This window comes from Brassica napus, chromosome C5, assembly GCF_020379485.1.
Source record: "Brassica napus cultivar Da-Ae chromosome C5, Da-Ae, whole genome shotgun sequence".
NCBI classification, from domain to species: domain Eukaryota; kingdom Viridiplantae; phylum Streptophyta; class Magnoliopsida; order Brassicales; family Brassicaceae; genus Brassica; species Brassica napus.
The window spans coordinates 1,736,911-1,752,779 of record NC_063448.1 but is presented as its reverse complement, the minus strand read 5'-3'; the positions used below and the strand labels follow the sequence as shown (position 1 = coordinate 1,752,779).

At 35.1% G+C, this 15,869-nt stretch overlaps 1 protein-coding gene across 2 annotated transcripts; it reads left to right on the top strand.

Annotated features, from left to right (window-relative positions):
• The first annotated feature begins 11,043 nt into the window (after window positions 1–11,043).
• LOC106401094 (DNA repair protein RAD16) lies at window positions 11,044–15,347 on the top strand. 2 transcript variants are annotated; one of them, XM_048757768.1, is made up of 16 exons: window positions 11,044–11,217; window positions 11,337–11,417; window positions 11,575–12,551; window positions 12,643–12,765; window positions 12,854–12,927; window positions 13,019–13,082; window positions 13,178–13,324; window positions 13,416–13,501; window positions 13,592–13,661; window positions 13,755–13,877; window positions 14,020–14,250; window positions 14,339–14,443; window positions 14,529–14,681; window positions 14,761–14,849; window positions 14,931–15,011; window positions 15,110–15,347. In XM_048757768.1, exons 1-16 carry the CDS (start codon window positions 11,172–11,174, stop codon window positions 15,180–15,182), a joined length of 2,523 nt encoding a protein of 840 aa, XP_048613725.1. In that variant the 5' UTR covers window positions 11,044–11,171; the 3' UTR covers window positions 15,183–15,347. The 2 variants fall into 2 exon arrangements, with proteins under 2 accessions (XP_048613725.1, XP_048613724.1); XM_048757767.1 differs by having other exon boundaries at window positions 11,081–11,238.
• The last annotated feature ends 522 nt before the right edge of the window (window positions 15,348–15,869 follow it).

Here is a 15,869-nt window from a genome sequence, read left to right as displayed (position 1 = left end):
GGAATTATCGTCGATACATTTAAAATTGTTCAGATCAACTGTAGAATTAATATATGTGATAAATCTATGTTTATGTTTCTATGTATCAGCTGCAAATTATAACGTTTAGGATAGTTTAATCAATAGCTAAGTAAATTTTGAAGTTACGAAGCATATAAGGTGTATACTCGGTTTAGAGAAATAAGATACATATTATGTTTTATTCTTCTGAAGCCGTTGATGTTTCATATCACAAATCATTCGATATCAATGTCTATGTTCACAAGGTTTACCCTTGTACACATTCTTATAGAACATTTATGAAAAACTTTAGGTTCATAGATGAAATCGCTAACCCGATGACCTCACTGATATCAAGAAATCAAATCGAGGATCTAATCCACGATGTGGTAATGTCAAAACAACATTTTCCCATAATGAGTTAATTTGTCATTGTGTTGCTTGTTGGCAGCATGCTTCAACCACTTGTATCATTTTTCTAAAAGCTGACTTTTGAAACTTGTCTAATCCTTAATACACACGTTAAAGAAAAAAACTCAAAAGTCACTTCCAATGATCAAAGTGTGAAACCTTTTTCTGTTGACGGACATTTCAAAGGTACGTAGAAACAAGTTAAATTGATTTTAGGTGATTTTTTTTCCTCGGTGATATTCAACCAAACTGAAAGGAATACAAGGTCGATACGTTTTTAGGACACCAAAGCCAGCTTTGAAACAGATGAAACTGGAGACATAAGCTCCCATGGGAGAAACTACAACCCAGCAAATGGGAAACTTTCGCTAAAGGCTAGCATTAAACCAAAGGATTGAAATGATTAGGAAAGGCGAGAGCAGAGAGAAACGAGTTGCTAACGCATACCTTTTAAGTGATATTCTAGAATGGGTTTAACAAAAACCACTTTAAACTCTGTAATTCATATAAAATTATATAAAACTCATTAAAAATCAAATTATTTTAAAATTAATTAAAAATCAAATCACTTCAAACTTTAAACTGAATATACCTTATATTTATTTTACTTTTTTTTTTTGAAAAAAACATCGACTTCCATTTTTTATGATGACGATGTGTCTATATTTATTTTACTCTTTACCACATAGCTTTGCTTATGTTAGTAAATACTCCCTCCATATACAAATATATAATGTTTTGGTTTTTTTACTTGTATACAAATATATGATGCTACCTTTAATTAATGCAATTTGTTTTTAAAATAAATTATAAATCAAAATATAGAAATATAAGTGGTTGCATTTTATTAGAAATCAAATAAAACTTTAAACTAACTAATAGTAAAACCAAAAAGTAATAGACAAAAGTAAATATTTAATTTCTCTTAATATGTGTGAACAACCTTAAACATCGTACATTTGTATCCAGAGGGAGTATATAATCTTCCTGAACAAATGACTTGTAGAAGTATTTACAATTCAATATTAGTTTCTTATTTAACTCATCCCCAGTTTTTTTTTTCTGTTTGTTTGTGGGTTCTTGTATTTTTTAGATGCGGAGTGTAATTATTGACTGACCTACTGTAAATCCTTACTGCAAAAATGGAAGAATTTGTATAGTATTTATATTTGTATGTTTGTATTTTGTCATAGTTTGATGGTAAGTAAATGCAATTTGGCCACAACTACCTTTACTTTAGTTGATGTGTTGAGCTTTACCTCTTGCATTATGTTGCTACGATCCCTTAGGATGCAGGTGATTGGATTTTTTATATCCATTTTTGTTTCAAGGATTGATTTTCTTTTCGAATTTTTGTTATATCGTTAAACATATATAAAACGATACATATTAACACTAACGATATACACACTCTCAACTCAAAACATCATCAAAAATCTGTATCAATCAAAGATAGATATGTAAAAAGAACTCGAAGAGATTACACATGTAATAAAAACCTAACTTAAGTTTTTATATGAATTTTTGTAAGCTTTTTTCCATTCTTATCCTCATGTATTGTTAGTTATGTTTGTTTTGGTTGCATGACCGAATGGTACCAAGAATGATCAAAAGGCTGATCTTCATTTGAAATTACTCATTGATGAATTTCTTGAATATAAACTACAAGTTCCTTAGAACACTCTTATCACCAGCAACAATGGCTACAAGACGTGGATTATGGATTCTTTGAGAGCGGCAAAACACGGGGTCCTATTAGCTAATATTCAAAAATTTTGTAGATCTGGAACTGGGACTGTGAGTTTTTATGCCTTTTCTTGAGCACTAGTAAAGACTATAGAAAGTAAAACTTTTGTAATTGCATGACTATTCGCTACTTTTATTGTTTTTGTCTGAACTTGAAGAAATCAAATCAACTTATTTGGATACACAATAATTATTGTGTTGCAGGGGGATGACTTTTTGAAAATGAGGAACTGATTAATTAAATAAAATTATCAATACTGTATTAAATATTTTGTCCAATTTGTGCTATGGAAAACGAGATAATATTAGGATATTTTCATTATCTATTTTCTAATTTTTGATCAAATGAAAATATTATTGAAGTATTAACTAATAAATTAAAGAACATGTGAATCATTATAAAGAACTTTGTGTAGATAAAACTGAAAATTTAAACTCATTTTGTAGCCATGATAAGAAAAACACATTTAATTCCGATATTGTTAGATTTTATAAGTATCTAACATTGTTAAAAATAAATGAGAGTTGATAAATTTAACAGTTTTGAACTTTTGAAACAAAGAAAAATTGTCTAATATCCTCGATTGATAAATTTAACAGTTTTGAAACAAACAAAGTACAAGAGTCTGGAAGGACTCCTGGATATCTCTATCAAGCAACATCAAACCATATGGCCCAATCATAGAAGATGCTAGCGACCTACGAGTTTCTGATCTATTGACATCTGTTCTCCAGTGGAATAAGAAAAGGATAGAGAGTCTATTACCCGACCTCGCACACACTACAAGAATTTATTAAATTAGCTACGGACTGGTGAAGACATTTCTGTAGCCAAATGTATTAGCTACAAAAATAGCGATAAAATACATAAATTTGTTTTTGTAGCTAAATTCGTAGCCAGTTGTAGCAATTTGTAGCTATATAGTTAGAGATAAAATTCGTTGATCTCTGTAGCTAAATAGCAACGTCTTAGTTAGAGATAAGTTGTCGCTATAAATATTATACTTATCAATCTATAGCCACAAAAATATGTAACTAAATAACAATAACATATGTATCATCACCAATCCCTAAACCCTAAAACTTATAACCTAAACCTCAGATACCTAATTTTATATACTTTAACTTAAACCTACAAATTTATGTATATCATCATCAATCGTTAAAACCTAAATTCTATCCAAACTTAACACACTTACCTTAAACTACAAATGTATGTGTATGAGCAACAATCCCTGAACCTTAAAACCCATACCCCAAACAATATCTAATATCAAATATCAAATCTTAACATCCAACTTTAAATCTCAACCCCACACTCCAAAACAAATAACATACAAATGAAAATTTAAAAAAATCTTATTAGATAACCTACATTCAATTAAACAATTTTAACACCTTTGGATGAGATTTGATCCAAGAGACAAAATCGTTTTTTTTTTCCTTTTTCTTATTATCTCCGTTCTCTTCCTTCGACAGGTTCCCTTTCTCTCTTTCTATTGGTCAATATGTTCATTTCTCTCTTTCTACTGGCCAATCTTCCCATTGGCCAATTTTGAGTCACACGGATTGACATATCTACCGTTGATATGTTTTTGTCAATGGTCCAGATTTCTTTTATTTTTGTTTCTACTCTTCCTCTTTTTGTCAATCTCTTAACATATCACAGAGAGTTTCTCTTCATCCATTTTACTTTCAACTTCGACGTCTCTCTGTTTGCGTTTGCTCTTTTTCTTATTCTCTTCACCATTCTAGTAGAGCCAGAGGGTGTTGTGTTTCTCCTTCTCATCTTTCTCTTCCTTAACATCACAGATCTATACTCTATTTGACAAATAAAATTACAGATCTCATCTTCTTCCTCTTTGTCGCACCAAACCTCGTCGTCCTTACCACCATAGCTCGTCGCCGCCGCCACCACCGAAGCTCTTTTTCATTATTTGACTTCAATTGAAGCGGAGACGGTGAAGCGGAAGCTAGGTGGAGGTGGCACAGCAGAGACGACGACGTCTGCGGTCATCAAGTTCTTCTCAGCCCCTCTTTCCCATGAACCTCGCCTGTCAAGCTCTCTCTCTCTCTCTCTCTCTGTGGTTTTGTTTTGTTTATGGTACGGGAAGGGTTGTGGTGAGCAGAGTTGGTGGTCGTGAGCTTGACGGCGCTGTGGTGGTGGTACGATGGTGGTGCTTACCGCCTCTGCTTACCGGAGAGTGAAGACAAAGCTTCGTGGTGGTGCGGCTGATGATGATGACGCTGTTTAGATCTAGATTTAGGTTTAATTTGTTTTCGATAAAAAAATAATAATAATTTGTTTTCGGTTTAGTGTTTTTTTTGCTTCTGTTTAGTGTTTTTTTTTTCAATTTTGGTTTACTTCTGTAAAACAATTTGAATATATAAATCAATTTTAATTTTATTATTCAGTTCTCAGATTAACTTTTGTTTTGATTTATTTGATTTAAAATTTTGATTTAATATATAATTTATTTTTACAATATATTTTTTAATGTTTGTATCCACATAGCTACGGAAATTCATTAGCTAAATTGTCACTAACTAGCAAAAAAACAAACTGTAGCTAAGTTGTTGCTTTTGGCTACGAAAATTCATTAGCTAGGGAAATTCATTAGCTAAATTGTCACTAACTAGCAAAAGAACAAACTGTAGCTAAGTTGTTGCTTTTGGCTACGAAAATTGCTTTAGCTAGTTTGTCGCTAATTGGTTACGAATTGGCTACGGAATGAGTTTAGCGTCGGTGCTGAGGCTAAAGAATTAATCTGTAGCTATTTGTTGCCTTCTCACTTCTAGCTAGGGATTATGTCTAATAGCTACAAATCAATCCTTAGCTATATTAACAAATTCTTGTAGTGACACCAAATACAACAACTCCAGCCGAGTGAAACTGGAATGGAAGATGTTTATATCTGGCAACCTTTACAATCTGGCATTTACACCACTAGATCAGGTTATCACTCGGCCTCAGCTATCTCTCACCCAGCGTCGTTAACCAATATCTGAAATAAGTTGGTGGAAGGACGTATGGTCTATCAAATCGTCCCCGAAGATGCAAGTGTTCCTCTGGTCCATTCTCAGTGATGCTCTTCCCATAGGAGACCATCTCAGAAAACGAAAGATAAATCCAGAAGCTAAGTGCCCCAGATGCGACCAACCGGAAACTGCACTACTATAAAGTATTTCTTGACAAAAAAACTTATGTCTAGGGGTGTTCAATCCGGATATCGGTTCGGTTTCGGTTCGGTTTTTTCGGTTTTTCGGTATTTCGGTTAGTAAAATATAACTACCATTCTAAATCCATATTTACTTCGGTTCGGTTCGGTTTATATACCGTCGGTTTTCGGTTTATTCGGTTTTATACCAAAAAACATAATTCTTTATTTTGAGATCATATTATATGAATTTTAGAGTCTTGTTGTCAACACATTCATTTATTAAAAAATATTATAAGTTTAAATAAAAGAACAAAAATAAAAAAATGTTTCTATCATCTAATAAAATAATCAAATCTATAATTAAAATCAAAGCTCAAAATTTTGATAATAAAAATTAAAAACAAAAAACAAAACAGAAGCACGAAGCACAAAAATAAGTTATTATATATTCTTTCATATTTAGCGTTCATCAAAGTCATGTTTCTTCTATTAAACACGAAACTCTATTCGTTTATAGATAAAAAAAAATTGTGAAGAATTTCTACTAATTGTTATTATACAATTTATAATCTTTATTTCAATTTAGTCAATGCTAAATTAAAACAAAAAGATCAAAAGAAGACTAAGAAAATAAGAAGCATGTTTGCGATGAATTGTTATTTAATTATAGTTCAAGTGTTTTACAAATCATGACTATTTTATTAGTGTAAAAAATATGGTAATAGTTATTAGCAAAAAAATTAACTTATGATTTTCATACGTTGTTATAAAATATATACATATTTACATGTTTCTATTTTTTGATCGGTTTTATTCGGTTTATTCGGTTTTATCGGTTATATACCGAACCATATCCAAATCCTACGGTTTTTTAAAAATCATATCCATTCGGTTTGTATGGTATATACCAAATCCAAACCATATTATCTATTTCGGTTTGGTTCGGTTCGGTACGGTTCGGTTTTGCCATATTGAACAGCCCTACTTATGTCCCTTTATTGGGCTAACCTTTGGGCCCAGGCCCGTCTTAAGTTCTATAAAGTATTTCTTGACAAAAAAAATCCTCGGTTTCTTGTAAAGAAGTGTTCGTATGGATAGGAAGATGACACATGCGATATAAAATTTCGTTTGTTACAGAGCAGTAAATGACATTTACAATGCGATCACATTCTCTACATTGCCTAAAACCTGGTTTTGATCAAGACTGTAGACTGTTGTTTCAATGATTTTTCAATCATTCAAATATCTACATGATGAGTTTGGTGATGAAGTTAAATCATAATTTTAGCTTTTGTCCGATGAATTCATACATGGTGATTTTCTATTTACCATGTCAGAAATTATGCTTGATCATGTTCTAAATATCGTGATTGTCCATCGAAGTCTAAATATTCATTTCTAACATCACCAACGACAAATCGAACGCATCACCATACGATATGTAATATTTTATTTATTGATTGAAATTTTGTTACATAGTTGGTGAATTCTAATTTTGGTGTTGGTGTGAGACAATTTTCTGGTTGTTCTATTCTGATATCTTTCATTTTTGTTGTAGACAAGTTTTCTTGTGATGCTAGTAAAAGATATTATTTATTTTTTTGCTAAAAATATCTTTTGCTAGTAAAATATATTGTTAAATTTCAACTGAAATATTATTTATTTATAGTTGTAAATGGTACATTGATCAAAAAATTTAGAATACAAGAAAAATATTAAATTTGAAAAAATATTACATGGTAAAGATCAATTATAGAAACGGCTGATAAAACTTTGCTACAAGGTATCAAAGTAACGATAAATTTTAATTATTGTTGAAATCATAGAAACTACCATAGAAATACGGTACCGGAAAATATAAGTTTGTCCGATTGAATCAGTATGTTGGATTCTAATCTGGATTATAACTCTAATGTAAAATAAATTAAAGTTTAAAAGGAAATAAAAGAGTTGATACTTAATTGATGAAGACTTATAAGGAAAACATCAAAGTTTAAAGTTTGTCCGGTTGAATCAGCAGTATAAGGGATTCTAAACTGGATTATAGCTCTAATGTAAAATAAGTTAGGGAAAATTATTTTTTTAGAGCAAAAAATGATAACCACGTCCTTTTAGACTAATTTCCATTTTGTGCCATTTTTTCCTATAACACCTTTCAATATATTTGAAAATAAATTTAATAAATAGTTTTACAAACAAAAAAAATAGAAAAATAGTAACTTTTGATAAAATACCTATATGAATTTAGTGGTATTTTTTCCAGTTATAAAAAAGTTGAAATCATAAATTTCAGAATATGTTCTAAATAAAGTAGAAATGACATTCTACGAAGTAGAAAACGAAATCCACTTTTTTCATTGAATCTACAATGTTTAGAATACGTGATCTACGTAAATAGGAGTATTCTAAAAATATTTAGAATACACATTCCGCGCTTAACCTATCGTTTTAAAATCTTTAGAAATCAAAATCTACACATTAATATAAATCCAAAACACGTAGAAACCGACTTCTGCAGATTTACTATAAATCTAAAATATGTAGAAATCAAAATCTACACATTACTATAATTCTAAGAAACTGTAGAAACCAATTTCTACAGATTAGCTGTATTCTACGGATAAGAAATCAGTTCCTAAAAATATGGAAACAAAATATTTGGGAATATTCACTTTTATATTTTGTAAAAAAATCGATTTAAAAAAAAAAACTAAAAAGGAACTAAAAAAAAAAGAAAAAAAAACCTTGGTAACCTTCTTCGCCGTCTTCTATATTCCATTGATTGTTCACAAAAATTTCACATTAATGATTCATGTCTATGCTTCATGTGGTGTTTGAGAATTGGTTATATCTTCAGGTTGGAGTTTTAATGTTGATAAAAAGAAAGGGAGAAGGTTACTTGCTTTGGAATTAAAGTCCTCTCTAGAACAGTTACAGAAAAACGTTATAGAGGATTTTGGTTTTGAAGAAACGGATGCCGATTTGGAGTTGAGTTGCCTTCCTATTGGGTTGATCAATTCATCAGAATGTCCACCGGTGATCATTGGAAAACTCACGGCAAGTTCAAAATTTTCTAGGGTTTTGTAATAAGCATCAGTCAACTCAATTGTGTGTTAGCTATAAAGCAAAGCAAGGAAATCCAAATAAGGTCGACATTGATCTTAATAAGATGCCAATTGATGCAAGTACTAGTGAAGAGAACGAGCGAAATCCTTGTGACATTGAGACCGCTTCAAGTATTGTTATGGGGCTAAGCATAACGAGAAGAAGAAAGGGAAGATGAAGCAAAGTGAAGTTGATGGATCGATCGATCCCAGACTCTGATAAATCTCTACAACAGATTTTCCCGCTTGATTTGAACCAAATTTAACTCATCAAAATAGAGAGAATAGGATAAAAACATGTATTTATCTTCTCCTTCATGACTATACTTAATAGAATGGTAACTCACTATAGGTTATATAATTAATAAAAGTTATAATCCAAACTGGGTATATAAAACATGAAAACAACCCAGATCCGAATTCGAGCAAACAAAGGCTTCTTGTCAAGAGGATGAAGACCCCTAAACTTTCTTTCAAACAACATCTGAGCAAACAATGCTCCCATGTTTACCGAAAGCTCTGCTGGAGGTTCATCTGTAACGTCATACGTCGGCCTGAGTGCTAATGGCAGCCTGTAGTGAATAAGCTGCGCTTCATCCTCAGTAAGTGATCATGCTTCTGACTTTCCTATTAGAAGATGACCCAGATATTTTGCTACCACTCGCGAGACCGGGTTTCTGAGCATTGCAAGTTTAGCTTCCCGAGATACATAAGAACTGTCTGCAATCTTGCCCCACAACAGGTAAGCACAAGGGAACTTGGGCAAAGAGCATGCCTCATGTCGGGTCTCAAATCCGAAAAGTGTACACAGCTCGTGTATAGACATCTCATAAAGCAGTCCTCTGCATAGGAATGTAAGTTTACCTTCGCTAGCAACTTTGTTTACCTCGGACTTGTAGTGCAACTCAACTAAAGAGAGGAACTGTATAACCAAGTCTGGATATAAGGGTTGAGGATCGTAGCCAAGAGTCCCATGTTTTTCCACATATTTTTGACATCACGCAGAATTCCCAACTCCTTTGTAGTGTAATCACAGATGAACTTTGTTGGTTTCAATCTCATCCGTTGCAAACCATTGTAGAGAATGCAGTGGTAATCACTCCAACCAGCATAGTAATCGCGGTTTGCGTAGGATGCAAGTTCTTTCAGCATCTTCTTACTTGAGATATGTCGGTTATGAATTGTAGGGAGTTTAGAGAATGGAGTCAATGGGTCATGAGGCCAAGGGGCTGCTTCGCGAGGCTCATCACTTTCGGGCTGAGCTTAGGTAGAAGCAGATGTTGTGTCACGTGTCTGTGTTGCCGCTGGTGCTGCTTCCTTGGTCTTTTTTGGTGCTCCTTTTTTCACCATTTTCTGCACACAACCCTTAACAAATGAGTTCTCAAAGGTAAAACCGAGTAAATTGGCATGGACAATGATTCAACACCAATGCAACTCAACAACTAACATTAAAGCATCATCAATCTCACTCTATTAATTCCAAATTTCAAAAAAAAAAAATTAAGAAGTAACCATAATTTCTTAAATCAAACTTAAAACTACGAATTAAGGCATGGGCTATATGGAAAATCGTCCCTAATCATCACCCTAACACACGGTTTAAGCCAAAACAACTTTAAAAACTAAAAAATTTCACCATTTGCTATTTGAATTTCGAACTATAGAAGTGGAGATAGAGTTTAATACCTTTGCAGATCGACCGAAAGTGTGGGCTAGGCTCAAGAATCGTCCAAATCGGAGTTAAATCGAGAGAGATATGGTTTATGAACTTGGGTTTGATCCCATTCTCTCAAGAACAATTGGGGAAGGAGATAAAAGTGAGGGTTTGATCTAAGTCTCTCACGATTTTATTCATAAAATCGTGTTAGTCCGGTTCAAATTAAGTGGGTGTCAAACCGAATTGAACCGAAACCATGAAATCGATTTGAGAGACTTATCTGGGTGCGGGATCGATCGATCTTAAAGACAGATCGATCGATCTACACGCGATCGATCTTAAAGACAGATTGATCGATCTACACGCGATCGATCGATCTACACGCGATCGAGCTTTGCCGAACGAGCGTACTGGAACAGGTCGATCAGAATATACTGTGCGTTTTTTGTTTGTTCTGCATAATGATCACGATCGATCGATCCGTATTGAGAGATCGGTCGATCTATATAAATCGACCTTCGCCGATCGAGTGAAATGGACCAGGTCGATCAGTAAATACTCCGCGTTTTTTTGTTCTGCATAATGATCGGGATCGATCGATCCGTTGGACCTTCTAAATTCGGATCGATCGGTCCCGCATGATCGAATTCATTATATATTTTATTTAAAAAATTACAATTTTAAGGGCATTACTGCCATTTTGAAGAAAATTAGTCTATTGGGACATAAAATAATAGAGATTAGTATAAAAAGACATAGTTACCATTTTTTTGCTATTAAAAAAACCAATTTTCCCAATAAGTTAAAAGTTATAAAGGAAATCAAAAGAGTTGATACTTAATCGATGAAGAAGGAAAACATCTTTGATAATTGACTTCATTTGGTCTTTTGTTGTGTTCGAGTTAATTATTTTCATTAAGCTATTAGGTTTAAGAAAGAAAAAAAGGGAAGTTGACACGTGTGACATTGTGTTTCCCGCCGTTATCGGCAGTTGCATATCCCCACTTACTCCCCCTCTTTATTAAATACCCTCACGCCGATTAGATAAACCCTAAATCGCTAACTCGAAATCGAAATTGAGTTTGCTGCGATATGGAGCTTCGATCTCGCAATAAGCAGACTCTTCAATCGAACCAAGGTACTCGATTTCACCGCCACCGTACGTACTCTCTGTTTCCTCCGATCGTCTCTGTTTTCTTCTGAGAAACATCGATAGATCTAAGCGTGCTCACATTGTTTTCTTCTCTTATGAAACAGAGAATCTCTATGACGAAGAAGTCGATGAACAAACTTATGTAATACCTTCTTCTTCAGATGACGACGATTCAGAGTTTCAAGGTTTCTCCTTTTTATTAATAAACTGTTTTTTATACTAAATATAAATTAATGCTTAATTATACAATCCTGCTGCTGCTTATTGTTATTAGTAATGATGATAAACTAGCAAAAGTAGTTTCCGAGGATATTTAAATGATAATGTGAAGAATGAACATAGGTGAGGAAGAGGAAGAGGAGAAGGATGATGATGATGATGATGATGATGTCCCTAACGTCCATGTCAATTTGCCCAATCCTGTACCTGCTCGTGTCCCTGTGCCATGGCCACCATTCCCAAGAGGCGTTAAAAGAAAGAGCACACGTGTCATCAGAGAGAAAGGCACCCTCTTGTGGGAGATTTGGGAGCAAGAGGATCAGAAGTGGATCGACCAACACATGACAGAGGACGTCGACTTGAACCAGCAGAACACCTTAATCGCCGAAACCGCCGAGCCCCCTGCCGACTTAATCATGCCGCTGTTAAGGTACCAGAAGGAGTTCTTAGCGTGGGGATCGAAACAGGAGCAGTCGTTTAGAGGAGGCATTCTCGCGGACGAGATGGGGATGGGGAAAACCATACAAGCCATCTCTCTCGTTCTCGCCAAGCGCGACTTCGACAGGGCTAATAAGGCCAAAAAAGCTGTTGGGTGCACGCTTGTGCTTTGTCCTCTCGTTGCTGTCTCTCAGTGGTTAAGCGAGATTGATCGGTTTACATCCCCGGGGAGCACCAAGGTGCTTGTGTACCATGGGGCTAAGCGTGAGAAGAATGCTGAAGAGTTTAAGAAGTATGACTTTGTGTTGACGACTTATTCCACGGTTGAGAATGAGTTCAGGAAGTGCATGATGTCTCCCAAGGAGCAGTGTGAGTATTGCAGCAAGTCGTTTTATCCCGCGAAGCTGTTAATCCACAATAAGTATTTCTGTGGGCCCAACGCTGTGAAAACGAATAAGCAATCTAAGCAGCAGAAGAAGAAGATCTCTGTAGCTGCTTCATCGTCCAAGAAAGGGAAGGAAGTTGATGAAGGAGAGGGTAGCAAGACGAAGCGGTCTAGGAGGAAGAGTAAAAAGGGATTGGAGGACGATCAGCTTGGTTCTGTGGATAGAAAGAAGTCTCTTTTGCACTCTATTACGTGGAACCGGATCATTTTGGATGAGGTCAGTACAACTGTACAAGATTAGTCTCTTTTGTTTTGTGAATATTAAGTGGTTACTGTATAAAGTCTAAATTTCATATTCTTTATACCAGGCTCATTACATCAAAGAAAGACGTAGCAACACTGCGAGAGCTGTTTTTGCTTTGGAGGCTACTTACAGATGGGCTTTGAGTGGTACCCCTCTCCAGAACCGTGTTGGAGAGCTTTACTCTCTGGTTAGTTAATCTTTCCTTAAGTTACTTTATCTATAGCACTTAAACTTTATCGCCAACGTCGCTGACTTGACTATTTTGTTTCCCCCAGATTCGCTTCTTGCAAATTCGTCCATACTCGTATTACTTCTGCAAGGACTGTGACTGTAGAATTCTTGATTACACGTAAGTTTTTCACCACACTCGATTCCTAGCTATTGCGTCTTTCTCTTCTGTTTCATTAGCTCATAATATTGTCTGCTGCGTTTGATTGTAGTGCGCATGTAAGCTGTAACAGCTGCACTCATAATGCAGTGCGACATTTCTGTTGGTGGAACAAGGTAACAACTATGAGTTTGCCACTTTATATTTACCAAATTCTTTAAATAAAGATCACCGTTTTAAACTGGTTTTTGTTATTTTCCAATCTTGCTAGTATGTGGCTAGACCAATAACAGCATATGGAGGCAACGAACTGGGTAGGAGAGCCATGGTATTGCTTAAGCACAAAGTTCTGAAAGACATCCTCATAAGACGTACTAAACTGGGCCGGGCGGCTGATCTCGCCCTTCCTCCTAGATTCGTATGTTGCTTTGTCTCCCTTGTCTTAATGTAAATAAAGCTCACTATATAGTTGCTTCCTAGCTTGAACTTACAAGTTTCACTTCTTGTAGATCACTCTGAGGCGAGATGCACTAGATGTAAAAGAGTTTGATTACTATGAGTCACTATACCAAAACAGCCAATCGCAATTTAATACGTTAAGTACCTTCTATTCTACTGTCTTTTGCTCCTTGGTTCATGTAACAGAATTTAATGTTGACTGTGCCTTGTACGTTTCTGTTTGCAGGTATGTTGAGGCTGGGACATTGATGAATAACTATGCACATATATTTGATCTTCTCACCCGTCTGAGACAGGTGTTTGACATCTACAGTTCTCTGGTTAATGCACTTTGAGGATGATATGGGTTATAGAATTTGTGATGTATTTTCTCTGCAATCTTTTTGCAGGCTGTTGATCATCCTTACCTTGTGGTGTATTCCGCTTCTAGTGGAGAAAACGCTAACTTGAATGGTGAGAACAAAAGGGAGCAAGAGTGCGGTCTCTGCCACGAACCGGCTGAAGACAGTGTTGTAAGTGTATCAGTTTTTTTTCGATCTTTTTTAATTTCTCTGTATCTTGTCCAACCTTATAATTTGTTCAGGAATCTGTTAGATTTCTATTGCTGGACTAACTTGTTCCATTAATATTTTCTTTGGTTTTTAAATTGTGAAGGTGACTTCGTGTGCACATGTGTTCTGTAAAGCCTGTTTGATTGATTTCTCTGCATCCCTGGGAAAAGTCAGCTGTCCGACATGCTCGAAACTACTAACCGTGGATTGGACTACTAAAGCTGGCGCAGAGCAACATGCAAACAAGACGACACTAAAAGGATTTAGAGCCTCAAGCATCTTGAATCGGATAAAGCTCGATGATTTTCAGACAAGTACAAAAATAGAGGCTTTGGTATGTGCTCTTAACTATATGTCTCTCCCGTTCAAATAGTGCACCCTGCTTGTTCTTTAACCATACCGTGATCATGTTTGTATGGCAGAGGGAAGAAATCAGGTTCATGGTTGAAAGAGATGGGTCTGCCAAAGCAATAGTTTTCAGCCAATTTACATCATTTTTGGATCTGATACACTACACCCTCGGGAAGGTAAGCAACCCACTACGCTCCGGCTATGTTAATTCTTTGACATTGGTTTTAATCAGACTGAAACCCCATTTTGTTTACAACACAGTGTGGGGTTGGTTGTGCCCAACTGGTGGGAAGTATGTCCATGGGAGCTAGAGATGCTGCCATCAATAGATTCAAAGAAGATCCAGATTGCAGAGTTTTCTTAATGAGTTTGAAAGCTGGAGGGGTTGCTCTCAACCTAACAGTTGCTTCACATGTAAGTTGTCTAGTTAATAACTATGGAGAGATATGCGCCTATTTCAAAATTTGTTCTCACATTGTTTAAAACTCTGTAGGTGTTCATGATGGATCCGTGGTGGAACCCAGCGGTTGAGAGACAAGCACAAGACAGAATACATAGGATTGGACAGTACAAGCCAATCAGGTTTACACTTTAGTTCTCCTTGGATCTCTATATTTGTTGGTGTGTGTACTTAAGAATAATCTTTGGATGCATGTGTTACAGGGTTGTGAGATTCATAATAGAGAACACAGTGGAGGAAAGGATCCTGAAGCTTCAGAAGAAGAAGGAACTTGTGTTTGAAGGGTGAGTAAAAGATTCCCTGTTTCTGTTGTTTTCTATTTCCCAACATAAACTATTATTAATTAGAGGTTATCATTGACACTCTTTTTGTGTCATTACAGGACCGTTGGTGGTTCTCAGGAGGCCATAGGGAAGTTGACAGCGGAAGATATGAGGTTTCTGTTTACCACCTAACTTAATCTGTTAACAACAAAAACTATCAGTGTGTATGTAAGATATGGTACCGTAAACTCGTTTTTACCTTCTTATATCTAGCTAGACATTTGATGATGACTCATCTATGGTTTGATACTCCCTTGCAAGAAAAGTGTTTTAATAATTGAATGAGATTTAGTAGTATAATAAGGTAGGTTTTCAAACCTGTCAATTATTTTATCAAACGATAATTATATTTGTGTAGAAGCAAAGACATAAATGAATGAATGACATCAACATGACCTAACCAAAGCTTTCCACACAAGAAAAAAAAAACAGAGTGAAGGTGCGAATCCTTAACAAAGATTCGAAAGGAATCTTTTCAGTTTGCCTAAACACTCCGAAGTGACCAACTAACCAACCAGCAAACCAGTTCGGCTGGTTCGGCATATTTGTCGCCTTCATCTTTCACTTTCCACACAAGCTAAAATCATTGCACTCCACAAATCATCCTTTAGTATGCTTACCACAAATCTCATTCTTTTACCTAACTACTTCGCCAAATCTAGTTTCATACAGTTGTAGTTACAAAACATATTGGCAAATAACTCATACCATTTCTGGCATATATGCTTGGCTTAAAGGAATTTTAGATTAATATATCAAAGTCCAATTTCACTATATTTGTTTTATTAACAATGAGCAACAAAATTTGGAATCATGGGA

What these genes read in the sequence shown, in the direction of transcription:
- LOC106401094 (XM_048757767.1), top strand. Translation starts at nt 11,172, where the DNA reads ATGGAGCTTCGATCTCGCAATAAGCAGACTCTTCAATCGAACCAAGGT. An exon ending in TACTCGATTTCACCGCCACC is followed by an intron (nt 11,239 to 11,336) that starts GTACGTACTCTC and finishes CTTATGAAACAG; the next exon opens with AGAATCTCTATGACGAAGAA. An exon ending in ACCTAACAGTTGCTTCACAT is followed by an intron (nt 14,682 to 14,760) that starts GTAAGTTGTCTA and finishes AAAACTCTGTAG; the next exon opens with GTGTTCATGATGGATCCGTG.